At 32.7% G+C, this 17,957-nt stretch overlaps 1 protein-coding gene across 4 annotated transcripts in view; it reads right to left on the reverse strand.

The window, feature by feature from the left end:
- Nucleotides 1-3,187: 3,187 nt before the first annotated feature.
- Nucleotides 3,188-17,957, reverse strand: part of Epha6 (EPH receptor A6) — an 822,128-nt gene continuing 807,358 nt past the window's right edge. For all 4 annotated transcript variants that reach the window (XM_013503527.1, XM_005375499.2, XM_005375500.2 and 1 more), the window contains 2 exons: nt 10,073-10,222; nt 3,188-5,632 (listed from right to left, as the gene is read on the reverse strand). In XM_013503527.1, the coding sequence (XP_013358981.1) occupies nt 5,518-5,632; nt 10,073-10,222 (265 nt within the window). In that variant the 3' untranslated portion in view covers nt 3,188-5,517. The remainder of the gene's footprint in view (nt 5,633-10,072; nt 10,223-17,957) is intronic.

Consider the following 17,957-nt stretch of genomic DNA (forward strand, 5'->3'; position numbering starts at 1 on the left):
AAAAAAAAAAAAAAAAAAAAAAAAAAAAAAAAAGTAGGAATCCTGAACCTGGGGATGTAGCTCAGTGATGGAGGGCTTGCTTTGCATGTAAAATGTCCTGAATTCAATCCTCAGCAATTCAGAAAAAAGTATAAACCACATATTTATATTTTAGAGCTATCTTTTATCCTATTCTGTCACATAATACTTCTTTAATGTACTTGTTTTTGATAATGAATTGCTTGTATTTAATGACCATGGAATTCTTCTTTGAGATTTTGTTTTAAAAGGAAGAAATCAAAAAATCCCCTTAATGATGTAGAGATCTGGGAGTCTAGCAGGTGTACAAATTTGAGCAAGAACCTTTCTTCATTTTGTTTAAAACTTTGCATCCTATGGGAAAATACAAAGATTTAAGAAAATTGATGAGAAAATATCATTGGGATACAAAGTTTATAATTGTCAGAGTTTTTTTAAAGGTGAAGTTTATTCATTTAGTAGCATGTTGCCTTTGTAGTTGAAAACTTTTCTCTCAATTTTTTTCATTAATATAGAAATACATTAATTTTCAGTCCACAATGGAAAGCCAAGGGTAAATATTCTGATGTATTTTAGATCCTCCAAAAAGATTGCCAACTAAATAAAAATTTCAATTAAGAGCAAAAATCTTAAGCCTTTCAATATTTTCATAAATATTCTAATAAAAATTTGACTAAATAATTTGAATCTATTAGTCAAAAAAGATTAGCTAAAACTTCATTTTGATATCTATTTTCTCCTGTGTCCTTTGATCTTTTTCTCACATATCATGTCACATTCTCTTAGAACAAAAGAAATTAGTTTTTATCCTAAGAAATCCTTGAAACACCTGCTTAGTGCTTAGCTTTTAAAGGGAACATTAAGAGAAAGATGAGAATATTTACTTTGTGCAATGTAAGATTTTTCTTTCCCTTCATTTCATTTAGGAACATGTTAGATCTAGTCATGAGTAGTCATCTTTTTCCCTTGTTAATGGATTACATTTGAAAGAACTTTCTGCAACCCTTGAAGATTATATTTATCATTGCAATTACCAAGCCTAGTGATTAGCTTGGGCAAAATTTTAATTTCAGAATTGGTTTTGAAAAATGAGTGATTTTTTAAATTGAAGGTATCTTTGAGGTATGAGTGTATATGTAAACTAAAAGGCTTGTCTCTGAACAATAAATATTTGTGACTTTTGACAAGGATTAACTATTAATAAGTGAGAATATCTTAGAGAATCTAGCAAACAGGCTTCTCTTTGCCAAAGTATGTAAAGAATTTTATGTACATTTCAGGTCCAAAATATTTCCTTCTGGAAGTGATTGTAAATATAATTCACACTGGACCATTTCCTAAGCACTTGTTTTTATTCTATGGAAAGGGCCAACCCCCAGAGATATGGCAACCATTGAAAATTACAAACAGGTTCAAACATCTAAATTTTTAGCTTGAGAGTTAATTAAGACGACAGTATTGCCTTAGTGCAAATTCATCTTCGTGTGAGAGTTTATGCATGTAGGAGGCATTCCATAGATGTTTGTTAAACTGAACTAAATAAAGTTTATACTGCCTTTGTTGAACACTACAAAATCTGAAACAAATTTTGGAAATGTTGATCATTAAAATGAGAAGTTAAGTGACTTCAGTATATGGTATTCTGATGGAAGAATATCACCAATTCACCCACTATGCTCCTGTGCCTTTTAGAGTCTTTATTTAAAAAGCAATAAAATACTTTCTGATTAAACATTAAGTAATATGGGCTTCTTCTATTTTGTGAACTTTGACCCTGGAAATGTTAAGGTGAACCTAGTGAAAGCTGTGATGTATTTGCTGCAAATTTCTTTTCTATATAAAGGCAGACACTGTGAGATAGAATAACAACATTTGTTTCTTAGAACACTAATTTAAAATTAATGTTAAACTTCCTTAGCTAAAGCTATGGAAAAGAATCACCACCACTGGTAAATTATTTTCCAAAACACTTTTCAGTTAAGGCAAAGCCAGAATCCATACCCTCTGTGAATACAAGTGGTCTCATGTGATAAGACCATCATATTAAAAGTACAGTATTTGCAATCTTTGCCCTTCAGCCTTTTATAAGAAGATCAGAGAAATCTTTTTAGATTTTCTGTGCTTTCCTATGTTGACAGGGATACAGGACATAGTAATAAAAATAAAAAAGGGGAATAAATGATATTAAAAAGAACAGAGTGATTGAAAAAGAAAGCTTTATAAAATTTAATAAAGGAACAGAAAAAAGATATTGGTTAAAATCTTGAGACAAGGAGATTTATCTAACCACTTTGCATAACAGAAAGTTATTAGATAAAATGATAAAAATATCTTTTAGAAATGTGCTTGGATGAAATGTAACAATTCATTCTTCACTACTACTTCTACAAAGACTGCTTTTCAAGGATTGGGTTTGGAACTTTTTCTATTCATGGGCTGAGATAGGCCTTAAAGTTGTAGCTGGAAGGCTTTTTATGCAGGTAATAGTTGAGCAGACTTTAAGAAGTAATGCAAAGTGAAATAAATTTTTATTATGGCATCCATAATTTATTTATAAATATTTATAACTCAGTACTAAACTCTGTCATTCTTGATTCCTGTTAAACTGAGTTTCATAATTTCTGATTGCCTTTTCATCTTAATGATTTAAATACAGAACATCACCTCTCTCCTTGATTGTACATTTTTATTTTTTTCTAAAATATGACTTTTATCATGAGATAATTAGTTGGCTATAGACTAGAAATTGATTATCCAGAAAAATAAGATAAAATTGGCTTCTTTAACTGACTTTAAAAATTCTAAAAAATCCCTCCATAGTACATACTAAGAAATGAAATTCAAATTTACATTTATAATCATGTTTACAGTTTCCTAAAACATAAATGAAATTTAAAAGAAGATTTGAGGAGTGGTGAGAGGTAAAGAAGAAAAAGAGTTATCTGATACTCAGAGAAAATGTTAGGGAAGAAAAGGAAGTACAGATTAACTGGAAGTTGGATAGTATTATTAGATGTTTTTAAGGAAATGTAGAGTAGTCTTGTGTGTGTGTGTGTGTGTGTGTGTGTGTGTGTGTGTGTGTGTGTGTGTTATTGGGGACTGAATTCAGGGAACACTGAGCTACATACATTTATTTATTTATTTTTATATTTTGAATCAGGGCTTGGCCTTGAACTTCTGATCCTTTTGCTTCAGCCTCTGGAGTAGCTAGGATTGACAAGCATAAGCAGCACATCTACTCAAGAAAAATATTCTTAAAAGAGATCTTTAATGTTATAATCACTGAATGTCCATCTTATAGCAGTTTAAATATTTTAGTACAATTTATTTCATCAACGTTTACAGATGTTGCTGACAGAGTCCTATGGAAGACAATACTATTCTATCTCTTGTTTTCTACATACCTTTTTGTTGTTTTATAAAAATAAATATATATGATTAATAAATTTAATTTGCTTACATCTGTTTTTATTTAATATATATTTAAAGACAGATAAATATGGAAATTTTATATTTACTTTAAATGTATACAGATTTGGGTAAATATGTCAAGCAAATTGCATATAGTTTATGAGTGGTGCATAACCATGCAGGTTGATGGCTACAGAAATGTTGCTAGCTGTTTCTGACACACTTACTTAAAAGGTGAATGATGTCTCCTTTTTTTCTTTTATAGTATACTTAAGGAATACTCTCAAAACTTCTTTCTAGCTCTATTCATTTTTTGAAACAAGAAAAATTAAGTGGTGCTAGGAAAAATAACAGGAGATAAGTCATCATGATATAGTATATTTGGAAGGATCTGGTAAAATGGACAGTTATCCAATTCTTAACATAAGAAAAAAAAGAAAGAAAACAAGGGCCATTAGATAAAAAGAACACTATTTTCAATAGAAATTGCAATTTAGGTAGGAATTTAAGAATGTAGATAGGGCACCTTTGCCTCTGAGATTAAGTAAAAAACAAATGATTAACATCTATAGACAACCTGCACTGCAATTTTGTCTCCCTTAACACATTCTCCTTACTTTTCTACCTAACATGGCAGTCAATTTTTTGTATATTGCAAGGAGCAGCTGATTTTACAAATGATTTTGTTCGTAAGACACCACTATTTTGACAAGCTGACTGAGCTTAATTCACTGAAAAATATAGTTCCGGTTTTGTTACAAGCCTCTGAGAAGATTATGACAACAACGTATCTTAGTTGCATTCACATTTTTATGTAACTGCATTATTGGGCCACATTAACATATGTACACACACACACACACACACACACACACACACACTCACACACATATACACACATGCACACACATACTGAATTGTAAGATCTGTTTATATCCTGGAGTATTCATACTTATTTCTTAGAAGCTTTGGAAAACAGCTCAGCATGTTCATACAACTTATTTTTGCAATCAAAACATAAGAATTCTTAAACTTGCAAAATATACTGATATCAGCTAGACAGATGTGTTTCTTTTCCTTGGGCTACCATATAGATATCATAAAATTTTGCTTAAATTAATTAATCACTTCACCCTACATCTAAGGCTATAACCTTAGATATTTTATTCAAAGCAATTCTACAAGATCAGTTGATTTCCTCAGTGTTTTCATAATCACGTTTTAAATGTGTGAAAATGGATGAAGGGAACAATAGTGGGTTTATTCTGTGCTTCATTCTATGAAAACCTTTAGAGTAATGGACACACTCTGTTTTTCCAAGGGTGGTTTCATAACATGGTAGAGAAATACAAAATAGTAAAAAAAAAAAAAACCAGACAGGAAAAGCCTCTAAAGTAATAGCTACTGTGAAATGTGTAGGACATTAGAAGGTTAATTTAAAAATAGACAAATCCAGTCTTAGAAGATTTAAAATCACAGTATTTTTCTCCCTCACCCTCCCCATTACCTCCCTTCTCCCCAGAGTCACACCTGACAAGAATGCATTACATGGAATCCTGTTCATTTTTGTAAATCATTCTAACATTAGGTACCAGTATGCAAAGTTTTAAAATAAAGCAACAATACAACAGAGAGATTTGAATAAAACTATCTAAAAATAAATATCCATGTCAGTTTGGCAGCGACTTGATCACAAAACATGAAAGTCCCACTATTTCTATCTCATTTACCATCAAACTTTACATACATTATTAAGAATGCCACATCTGGATAAATTCCTTCAGGTTAAGTTCATGAACACTTCCCAAATACCTCTATACCATGTTACACATCCATGCTGAGTTATTTATTGTTGTGTAGCAATAATCTGCACTGGGCCAGGGTTTTATTTGCAGTCTATTCAGAGGATCTGTGTAGTAGCATGGTTTCAAAATCCAGGTTGGAAGCATAAACATAAGGTGTGCGGCCGTAGTCTGAACAAGAGACTGGTTTGTGAAGATGTTTACAGAGTCAGAAGAGAGGGCATTAGAGAGGATATCTTTCATTTTAGAAATGCTGAGGCACAAAACACAGGTGTTTATAGTACTTTCATACGTGAAATCCTTTCTCCTGTATGTGCATCATATGTAAACGTAAAGTCTGTATGCTGCTGACTATTCGTCTCTGGTGTCCAATGAGTATAACTCCAATTCTCCTAATGTCACTGAGAGAGAGAGGGGAGCGGAAAAACATTTAGATGTGGTAAATATGAGAGAGAAAAAATGAATGTTATACATGTTAAATATGCACAGTGTCACATTTGCCAAAATTTTGGTAGCTTGTTAAGAATAGATAACAATGAATGGTAATTGTTTACATGTTTCTTCTCTCTGGCTCCACAAAATATGCCACATTAATCTCAAATTTAATGAAATAACAAATTTCATATGCAGGTATTTATGTTAGATATTTTGTAGGCCCAAAGGCTGTATATAATTTAGATATGTAGTTAGGTAAATTTGCAACAGTGATATCAAAACGGTGAGAATGCAAAGCAGGAAATATAATGTAGACTCTGAGTTCCCATAGTATTTCAGTAAGCTAAGAAATTATTATTTTGAACCATATGAAATTGCCACTACTGCCTTAAAATAATGATAACTTCAATATGGCTTAATATAATCGTTTTAGTATTTAGTCTTTTAACCCACATGATGAGCATTTCTAATGCCTGTCTGCAATGGGTGTTCTTTGAAACAAGGGAAATGACTGACCATTACATTCCACAGGAGGAGCTCTAACGTGACATAATATTGTACTAATTTGATGAAGATAATAGGCATTGGTTATGAAATATTTGTTCATATGAGTAATAGATAATTTATCAGAGAAAACTATGTTGATATAAAGTCTATAATATGAACAAGAGTAATATACATTTTAGAAAGCATTTAAAATATTTTTAAAAGTTATTGAATTAACTATTTTCTTTCAAAGAATAATAGTTTAGAAATGTAATGTCCAACTTCCACTAGAACAATAGTCAGAAATTTTGGAAATGACAAACTAGCCTCAGGAAAAGTGTTCTTGTTATAGTATTTGAATTTATAATTCCCCAAACAGAATATTATTAAAGAAGAAATTAGACAGTTTCTACAATTAAATGGTAACAATACCAATATGACATACCAGACTTATGGGACACAAAGAAAGAGTCTTATGAGGGATATTTGTGGAGATGAATTCTCACATCAGAAAAACAGAATGAGCTCAAACAACCTAATATTGAACCTCAAGTTTCTAGAAAAAGAAGAGCAAGTTAAATACAAAGCACATACAAGGAAGGAAATTATAAATATCAAAGCAGAAATTAACCCAACTGAGACTAAGAAAATGATATAAATAATGAATCAAAGAGTTGGTTCTTTGAAAGTTTAAATAAAATTAACAAACCCTTAGCCAACCTTATAATAAAAGGAAAGGAAAGGCTTAAATCCATGCAATTAGGAATGAAAAGGCAAGTCACAATGGATCCTGCAAAAATCCTAAAGATAACTACTACCTACTTTGAAAGCCTGTACTCTAGTAAAATGGAAAACTCAAGAAATACACAGATTCCTAGATACATACAAATTACCAAAGCTGAATGAAGTAGATATATATCAGTCAAAGAAATTGAAGCCCATGTCCTGACAGACTCACTGCTGACTTCTATATGAAATTAGAGACGAGCTGCTGCAATTGCTCTTCAAATTCCTTAGGGAGGGGCTGGGGATTTAGCTCAGCGGCAAAAGCGCCTGCCTGGGAAGTGCAAGGTCGTGAGTTTGTTTCCCGGTACCGGTACCGGAGAAAAACCAAACCAAACCAAAACAAAACAAAACAAACAAACAAACAAAAAAACCAAAAAAAAGAGAAAAAAACAAAACAAAAAAACCCAAATTCCTTAGGGAAATTGAAAAGGAAGCAATACTCCCAAACTCATTCCTGGAAGGCCAAACTACCCTGATACCAAAACCAGAGAGGGCTCCAACCAATAAAAGAGAACTGTATGCCAATCTCCTTAATGAACATAGGAGCAAAAATCCTCAATAAGATACTTGCAAACAGAATGCAGCAAATCATGAAGAAGATTATACTACATGACCAAGTAGGATTTATTGCAGGGATGCAGGTATGGTTCAACATATGCAAATCAAAACATGTAATATACCACATTAATAGAACCAGGACAAAAATTACATGATCATCTCAATAGATGCAGGAAAAGCATTTGACAAAGTCCAATACCCATTTGTGATTTAAAAAAAATCTTACAGAAAATTCAAATACAATGTCTTTATCTCAATCTGATAAAAGCCGTCTATGACAAACCAATAGCCAACATCATACTAAATGATTAAAAACTGAAATCTTCCACTCTAAAATCAGGGACAAGGTAAGGATGTCCACTATAACCACTGCAATGAAAAATAGTTCTAGAGCAAGTTAGCCAGAGCAATTAGACAAATGAAAGAGATAAAAGGAACAAGGACAGGGAAGGAATAATATTATAATAATATAATATTAATAATAATATTATGAATAATAATATAATGAATGACATGGTCCTCTACATAAAAGACTCCAAAACCTCCACCAAAACACTCTTAGATTTAATAACTAAATTCAGTAGTATAGCAGGATACAAATTCATCACTCAAAAATCAATAGTATTCCTACAGATAAATAACAAATTCACTGACAGAAAAATTAGGGAAACAGCATCCTTCACAATACATTAAGAACAATGAAATGCTTAGGAATCAATCAATCAAAGTAAAAGACCTTTACCTTGAAAACTATAGTACTCTGCTAAAGGAGAGTGAAGCAGATATCAGAAAATGGAAAGATGAATTGAAAATGATATCAGAAAATGGAAGGGTATCCATTATTCTTGGGTAGGAACAACAAATATAGTGAAAATTCCAAAACTGCTATACAGATTTAATGTAATCCCAAATAAAATACTAATAGCATACATTTCAGAACTAGAGAAAACAATCCTAAAATTGATATAGAACCAGAAAAGATCTAGACTAGCAAAAGAAATTCTTAGCTACAAAGGCAAGGCAGAGGGGATCAAAATCTCCAACTTGGAATTATACTACAAAGCTATCATGATAAAACAGTATGGTACTGGAAAAAACCCAAAACAGATTTGAGGATCAATGGAACAGAATGGAAGATGCAGAAATAACTCCAGACACACCCTGCTACTTTATCTTTGACAAAGGGGTCAAACATCTTCACTGGAAGAAAGAGAGCTAGAAAACAACTGGTGCTAGAAAAACTGACTTCCCACATGCCAATGCTTAAACCTAGACCCATATCTCTCACTATACATCAAACTAAAATAAAAATGGATCAAAGTGCTAAATATTAAAACAAATAATCTTCTGGAAAACGAAATAGGTAAAACTCTTGTAGACATGGGTAGGAAAAGACTATGAACAAAACTCTGATATACAGGAAGTATTACAATGAATCAACAACTGGGATCACATTGTGTTAAAAAGCTTTTCTACATCAAAAGAAACCACTGACAGAGTGAAGAGACAGCACACAAATTGAGAAAAATGTTTCACCAGCTGTTCTTCAAAGGACTCATATTTAGAATATATAAAGAACTAAAAAAATCAGACCCTGAAAATTTAAAGACTCCATCCAAAAAATGGGCATCTGAAATGAATAGACATTTCTCAGATGAAGAAGTACAAACAGCAAATGAATATATAAAAATGTTCAATATCGCTGGTCATTTGAGAGATGCAAATTAACACAACACTAATATTCCATCTCACCCCAGCAAGAATGGCTATTATCAAGAAATCAACCAGTAACAAATGCTGGTGGGGCTGTAGGAAAAAAGGAACCCTTCTCCACTGCTGGTGGGAGTGTAGTAGTGTAACCATTATGGAAATCAATGTGGATATTCTTCAAAAATCTAAAACTAGAGCTTCCATTTGACCTAGCTAGTCCCCTTCTAGGTATCTTCCTGAAAGAATTAAAAGAATCATACCATGGTGATACATGCACATCCATGTTTATAGCAGCATAATGTATAATATCTAAATCTTGAAAACAAGAAATGCCTATCAATGGATGAATGGATAAAGAAAATGTGTTTTTTGTATGCAATGGAGCATATGAAGTATGGAATATTTCTGCCATAAAGAAGGATAAATTTGAGACATTTCTAAGTAAATGGATGCACCTTTAAGACCATACTCTTACATGAAAGAAATTGAACACACATTTAAATAACACATTGTTTCTCTTGTGTGAAAGAACCAAAAACTAAATAAGAACTAAAATGGGTGATAGATACTGGGAAGTAGGAAGAAAATGTTCAAATGGGAAGGGAAACAAGGAAGGGGGCAGGGAGAAGGGAAGGAAAGGAATAGGGATAAAAATAAAAGAAGGGGATTAATGTCATAAAAACAAAGTTTTGTAAATGGAGAAGTGAAGAAGCATTGAAGGGTAGGGAGGGGAATGGGAAAAAAGGAATTAAGATATATCATGTACAGGTACAAATTTCCTATGATGAATGTGACCATTATATGTGTCAAAAGTGTGTCAATAAAATTAATTAAAAAAAGAAAAAGATAATGTTAGTACAACTTACTCAATGCTCATTCTTGAAATCAGGTCAAAAGTTGTAAACCCTGCTGCCATGAAATTATTCTTATATTGTCCCATCTTTATAGAATCCAGCCAGTCACCAACTGTGACAAACAAAGGATATTCAGAAACTTCACCAGGCGACTCGGGCATTCTACAATGAGAGAGGGACAGAGAGAGAGAGAGAGAGAGAGAGAGAGAGAGAGAGAGAGAGAGAGAGAGAAAGGAGAGAAACTTTAAAATCCAGATAAAGCAAGAATTACTCAACTTTCTTTTTCCTCTCACAGTGTTGTTACTTCTAATGTTTTTAATCCTCCAGTTAAAGAAATCTCCAATTTTCCATCTTATTCAGATAGCAACTTCAAAAACCCCTTCTATGTATCAAATCAGTCATTTACTCTGTTTTTTTTCCTGCTTTTTGCCATTATTTGATCTTATGCTTGATAGATCTTGAGAAAACTCACACCTTACTATTTTCTTTTTTATTTTTTTCTCTTGTGTAAAACTACATTTTGAAACTTGAGGAATAGCCCACCCCCTGTCCCTACAAACAGAGTAGCCAGCCCTAAGCTCTTCACTCTTACCATTTCTGCCCTGTCACTGAATCCATGTTCTCTGACCTTTCTATATTTGCTGTGATAGTTCTCCTATTTGTGGAAAATTCATTGATAAAGACTCCACTTATTTGTTTTGAAACATTCAACAAGAATTTATATCTTATTAAAAAGGTAATTTCTGCTGTCACAGAACTCAGTTGCATGAATTAAAATTTACATACATCCAAGTACAGCACATTGTATCCCAAAGTACACACATTAATAAGGTTCCAAAAAAGCAAAATAAGTGCATTAACCAAGCAAACAAACAAGAAGGAATGCAGCATTGATACACTATTCTTATTTTAGTTTCTAAGATCTGATGCCAAAGGTGTTTCTGTTTGGTATATTTTTGTAGTTTTAACATTCAAATAATATAAAGGTATTATTTTGGACAGATGTGTTTATATACATACATGTACTCATTCACATGATATATATATATTTATAATAGTTTTACATATAAGAACTAAAGAACAGAAGAAATAAAAGAGAATTAATTTGAGAAATTATTGATAAAACTCACAGTCAAATATTTTAGCCATTTTGGCAATGTATTCTCCTTATAGAAATATATGAAAATTAATATCAAAAACATTTTGTCTGTTTTTAAAAATATTTGGCAGTAATAGAGCTTTATAGTAGTACTGCAGATATATTATTTAGCCTATCCAGTGATAGATATATTATTATTAATGTTAGGGTAATAAATCTATCATTTAAAATATTCTCAGACCTTGAGCTTATATTAACTAGTAAAGCAGTAATAATATTTAGACTTTGAGTCAAATCAATATTTTATAAAATAAAGAAATGTGTTCTTGTTAGAAGTGAATAATTCAATTTTTATCAGAATATTGAGGTTAGTCAAACTTTCATAAAAGAACGAGAATCCATATAGTCTTATCTAGAATAATGGTTTTAAATACTAATATTTGAAATATTTCATTATATTTTAACTATTTTCACTGTAACTTGAGACTGCTAATTTATAAAACACACGATCAATCTATATGAAGTATGAATTCCTTCACTTTAAAGCAAAAGGGCACATTATTCTATATAAATAAACCCTAATTATGGTAAAAATATATGAAATTGGAAGTTAGTTTTAAGACTACTGCTTGAGGTGAAAACTGAAAATCCCTAGCAACCAAAATTACCCTTAAACATTCTTTATGCATAGAGAACCTGAGTCTTTTAGAACAAGCGGTACATGATATAACTCTTAAAGACTCTGAAAGGAGGCTTCCTGGGAATTCAGGACAGAATCCTTACCAGTGGCCTACAACTTTTTTCTTTGCTTTTCCTTTCCTACACTGACCTCCTTTTTTCTAAACAAGGGTCCAGTTAAAAATGGAAGTAAGGGTGATCAGGGATGATGGAGAAATTTAGGTTTTTTGGTTGTTATTTATACATAGTTGGAATTTGTGGAAATATCTTGTGGTTAGATTACTTTATATTGAGTTTAGTTACTCTTCATAGTGGCTTCTGTCTTTTTTTTGGAATCACTACTCAGTTCTAGTACCATGTTTTGTATTTTGGAGGCTAAGCCATATTTTTTCTCTTATTCTATAAATTGTAATGCTATTTGTCTCTGGGCTATTTCATCCTAGTTAATATCAGAATAATTCATGATTTGACTGGAAACAAAGATTCCTCATGCACAAACACTGAAAAGTTATTATAGCACCTACCAACAAATACTTGAATTTGCTATACTTCTTCAAAGTTTCTTACAGGTGTTTATGTTAATAAATATTATTAAATTTAAAAAGTCATATTGTAATGCTAAATAAGAAAGGTCTCCATGGCCAACAGGATTAAACAGTTTCTTTAAAATTATAGCATTTTAAAGAGTGTTCACTTCTCTAACCTATATTTTTGAATATTTAAAAGAATTCAGAACAGCTTCTGGATTATTATTTTTTTAATTATTTGACTGGCCTATAGAATATATTTTGGAAGCACTGCTGAACTTTACTAAGTTTCAATATCAAAATGATTAGAGGATCCTTATTAATTATTAAGATAAATAAAACCATATGTGTCAGAAAACTGAATGTTCTGATTTAAAATAATGGGATCTCATATCTTTAATTAGTTGGCAAAAATTTGCTGAACCTGAACAAAATTCAAGAATGTGTTTTGGGCTGGGGATTTAGCTCAGCGGCAAAAAGCGTCTGCCTGGCAAGCGCAAGGTCGTGAGTTTGGTTCCCGATACCGGAGAAAAAAACCAAAAAAAAAAAAAGAATGTGGGCCTGGGGGTTTAGCTCAGCGGCAAAGCGCCTGCCTGGCAAGAGCAAGGTCGTGAGTTCAGTTCCCGGTACCAGAGAAAAACCAAAAAAAAAAAAAAAAAAAAAAGAATGTGTTTAATCCATTTCTTCATACTCTTGTGATGTTCTCAATGCAGAGACACAGTCAAACAACTTCTACTTCTTTCTTCTGAGATGAAGCTGAATAACTCTTCAACTGTCACAAGTGTAACTGTAACTTGCTAATTTCTTATTCTTTACATAAAAAAGAAATGGAAGGACACTATGTAAACTAAATGACTGAAATGGCTTCTTTCCCTGTTGGAAAACATCCACTATTTGCTTTCAAAATGTTTTTGCACAATAATTCCTTTTCTCTCTACATGTCTTTCGTAGCCTAGTTACTCTTTGGCTTTTATATGACTGCACTGGCAGCTGATTTAGTAAGGTCCGTGTCCCCGCGTTGTTGTTCGCAGCCACTGCGCAATAACTTTTCTTTCACCTTATCTTATAATGAAGTTGAAAAACACTGCTATTTTCTGGCTTCCTGGGTTGAGTTTCATCATGCTCACATGAATTCTCTGGAACATTACCTAATAAACAATAAATGCCCTTTCTTACCGAACATGTACAATGCTAAATTCAGTCTGCTTTTTTGCTGAGCACGTAGAGATTTCTGTTATTTGGTGATTAGTGGGTGCTGCCCACCTGAGAAATATCTACGGGAAGGCCAGCAGCTCACATATCACACAGCACTTATTGTAGAACAAAAGGACAAGGGTCTAATTCTTCCTTAGAAGAATGAGGAGGGGCTAGAATTAGGAAATTTCAGGTCTAAATTATGTTCAATTTAGACTAGAGGAAAAGGCTGCAGTATAGGTATAACAGGCAATGTTACATTTTAAAGCCAATAAATGCATACTTTCAATGCATTTAAACATGTAAAAACAAATAGTTCTTTTTTTAAACAAGTAGTTCTAATAGATCCAAGAAGTTTTTATTCTGATGACAACTTTGATTACAGTAGGAATAGACTTTTAATTTAGAAGGTTCCTCAATAGGATATTAGTAAATATCAATATTACCCTTTAAAAGTAAGGTGTTTTTCACATTCAAAAGTTTCCCATGTTTTATATTGATCATGTAAATATGATCTAGTAGTAAATCTATTAAAATTATTTGAGAGATTATGTTTTCAAGAAGCTCTACTGAAGTAAAATTGTTTTCATGTAAAATCATCACATGGTTAAAAGGTTTTTCTCCCCTTACTGTTAATGTAACCTTTTTATTGACTCTTCTATTTATGTAGTTAGAACTACACAGATATTGCTTTTATTGTATATTACCTTTATTTCTATATTATCTTTATGTCACATTTATTTTATATTTTCAAATTTTCATATTCAAATGAGTACATAATATGTCAATGCTTAATAATTTGTTAATTCTCTAGTTCCCCAGACTGCTATATACATTCTCTTATTGTAAATGATTGTGTAGTCTTAAAGCATATATCTTTTTGCTTTAGTTGAATTTTTCCTTGGGAAAGAATCCATAAGCTAGAAGAATTTTTTTTATAGGAGTAAATGAAAATTCTATAATGGTAGGAATATGGTATCACATATTTTTACTTTTTGGTGGGCCCTAGTACAATGCTGAAAGCATTACAGGAAGACATTAAATAAGTGATCATTTAGACTTGATTTTTAATTTCTCTACAGAAAATACATGACATAATGCCTGATTTATGGTGAATGATCTATTTTCATTTAATTTTATTTTTGTATTTATTTATTTAGTTATTGTCTTTTTGAGACAGGGTTTCACTATGCAATTTGGGCTGCTTTGAACTCTCTTTGTAGCCCAGGCTGGCCTCAAACTCACGGAATTTCCTGCCTCATCCTCCTAAGTGCTGCGATTACAGGTGTGTGCCATCATGCCCAGCTTAATTTCATTTGCAAAAAGTCAAAACTAGTCAATGCTTACTTATATACTGGTCAAACTATTAATGAGTATTCTGCTCAACATATTCCTTATGTTTTGAAAATGTTTCTACTGTCTTTCTAGGTTTCAGGTAGAAACAGAGGTAGTTATAGATAGAGTCAGGTAGCACACTTTTAAAGGTTCACATGGAATTATAACCACTCCTATGGTCGCAATGGCAATATTTACCTTTACTCAGTCGTACTGCTTTTATCTGAGCTTCTCATCTTGTAATCCAAGCTTCATACTATTCAATTAATTAATATAATACTCTCCTAAAACATACACTACCTATCTAACCATTGAAGAGTTTACTTAGATATGAAACATTACATTCTTTGCAATTAAGTCTGAAATTCAACTTGAATAGAAGTTAAATTATGAAATAATTTTGATATTAGAAATTAAAGCATAAATCAACTCAATAATATAAAATCTTAAATGTATAGAAAGCTACCATATATCTTATGGATAAACTTTGTGATTGGAAACAGTATGTGTTCTCCTAACAGTCTGACTCTCTGCAATATTAAATTGGGAGCATGAATTATTTTTGTCAGACTTTTATTTTTAACAAATCTTCAGTTTTTAAGATAGTTGTGATTAGGGCTGGGAACATAGCTCAACAGCACAGTGCCTGCCTGACAAACGTAAGGCCCTGAGTTTGATCCCTGGTACCAAAAAACAGAAATAAAATAGTTGTGATTAATTTGCATATGGTAGATAACTGGTAAACTCATAAAAGAATGAAAACTAAGTTTTAAAAGTGAACTGAAATATTTAGATGTGTTTGAACATTTGGAAAATTAGATGCAGAGCAGGAATAATACTTTAAAAAGTCTCTTATGAGTACCTGCATAAGATCCCTACAGCCAGCATAATAGATCACTGAACTAAAAAAAAGACTATTTTGTGAGGAAATAATCCAATATCAGAAAGTAGATTCTATATCAGATGATAAAGACATTGGAAGTGGCTATGAAAATGTCCTCATGAAAATGATACTGAGATCATGTTTGAGCTCAGTAGGAAACAATGTTATGATTAGTAATGTCTGCCACAGCAAGGGAAAGCATCTTATTTGCCAACACCAGAAAATTTCAATCTACAGAAATGCCTGAAGATGTAATTCTGGAACTATATTCTTGCCATATTTTTCTCATTTCTGTGTTTTTAGCCAATATTATCCTTTAATTCATCATGTCTCTTCTTTCTAAACAGTCTTAGTTTTCTGAGATCAGGGACAAAGTGGGTAGGTGATGTTGAGGGTACCAGGGTGGCAATAGGAACCATTCAGGCTGCTCTGAAAGTAAGAGTGCTGATAAGGCTGAGGCATGAAATTCTTAGAACTCTGGTTCACTTTGTTTCTCAAAGAAAAATATATTAAAAGCAAAAGTAGCAGCACATACTTCTTTGTCAGAAACAAGGACAGCATATCAGTCACAAAAACTTCCATTTGGTTTCATAGATATTGGAGGTTAGAATTGAATCATGTTGTCAACTTTTTAAAAATCACCCAACTCTAGGGCTGCTTGTGTTGGGGTTATCACAGCACCTGCCGAACACCAGCCTGGTCCACTGCACCCCTACACACCTCATTAAATCCTCATCTCAGGCCCTCAGACACAGCCGTTCATCAGGACTTGACCTCTGTTTGGAACCTTTTGGTTTTTTGGCATTTTCCCATCTTAGATCCTTCACTGATATTTTCCAAATGTGATAATCATTCATAATCTTGAAAGTGCAGACAAGACCTTGTTTAATGTGCTTTTATTTCAAAACAAGACTTTTTACCTGCCTGCCTGTATAGTTATAGCATAGTTAGACAGCTTTGTTGATAGGTGCTGGCTCTGATGTCAGTTAACTATACCACAAGAGGTCTGGATTACACTGTCCTCTTCCATGACTGCCAACTCACTCCCTAAGCATGTCTAAGCTTCTTCAATAAAATATATGAAAGTAAAAACCAAGAAACGTTTCTCCTAACTACTTTCCTTTCCCATCACAGGCAAGTTTCTGGAAAGAAAAATCAGAACTACATATTTTTCTCTCTGACTTCATATTCATCCCTCAGTTATTGTAATGCATCTGACACAACTTTATTGAAAATGCTCTTGCAAAAGTTTCCCATGAACATCTGAATATCTCATTGCTAAATTCAGTAGACATACCTTACTTTCTCTTTTATTGAAATTATCAAGCTTTGGACATCATGCTCTTTGAAATCTTTCCTCTTAGACTTTATGGCATGGCTCTCTGCATTTCCTTTGTGACTGATGTGACTCTATTCTTAGCCTTCTTTCATTGACTTTTTCTGCTTATGTCTTAAATCTTGGTGTTCCAGAGGACTGCATTGTTTTCCTCTGTTTAATTGCATTCTTTATATTTTTCAGTTTATCTCAACCACACTTAAAGCATACACTACATGCTAACGATATTCAAATCTACTTTCAAAGCCCTGATCTTTCACCCAAGTTCAGCTTATAACTGCCTACTAGATATTTCCACTTGGCTGTCTCACAAACACTGCTGACTTAGCATGCTCCAAAAGATATTATTTCTACTCCAAAAATTTCTTCCTCTTTTTCTTTTACTGATCATACCATCAGTGGCTTGTTGAAGTAAGAGATGTGACAAATATCCTTGATTTTTTCCTCTCCCTCCCTCCCCTCCTTCCTTCCTTCTTTTCTTTCTTTATATTCAGTGACCAAAACACATTGGTTTCTGACTAATAATTAGTTCATTCGCTTGTCTTCTGACTTCAGGCTTATTTCCTCTGTACAAAGTAGGCCTTCGCCTTCTCTAGCCTGGCTTGTTGAAAATGTTCACTTGGGTCTGTTTTCAGTCTTGCTCCTTGTTTCGCCTCACAGTCTTCCTCAATCAACCCTAAAGCGACCTTTCAGAAATGCAAATGTGACCACCTCGTTTCCTCGCCCAAATCCCTAAAAGGCATCCATCCTTTAATGATGAACTCCAGAGTGCTGTCCTCCCCACCCTTACTCCTTCACTGTGTGCTATATTGAACTGCTTTGGGGAAGATGGGCTAGAGTAATAG

Source organism: Chinchilla lanigera, unplaced genomic scaffold (assembly GCF_000276665.1).
Source record: "Chinchilla lanigera isolate Chin_1 unplaced genomic scaffold, ChiLan1.0 scaffold00006, whole genome shotgun sequence".
Classification (NCBI taxonomy): domain Eukaryota; kingdom Metazoa; phylum Chordata; class Mammalia; order Rodentia; family Chinchillidae; genus Chinchilla; species Chinchilla lanigera.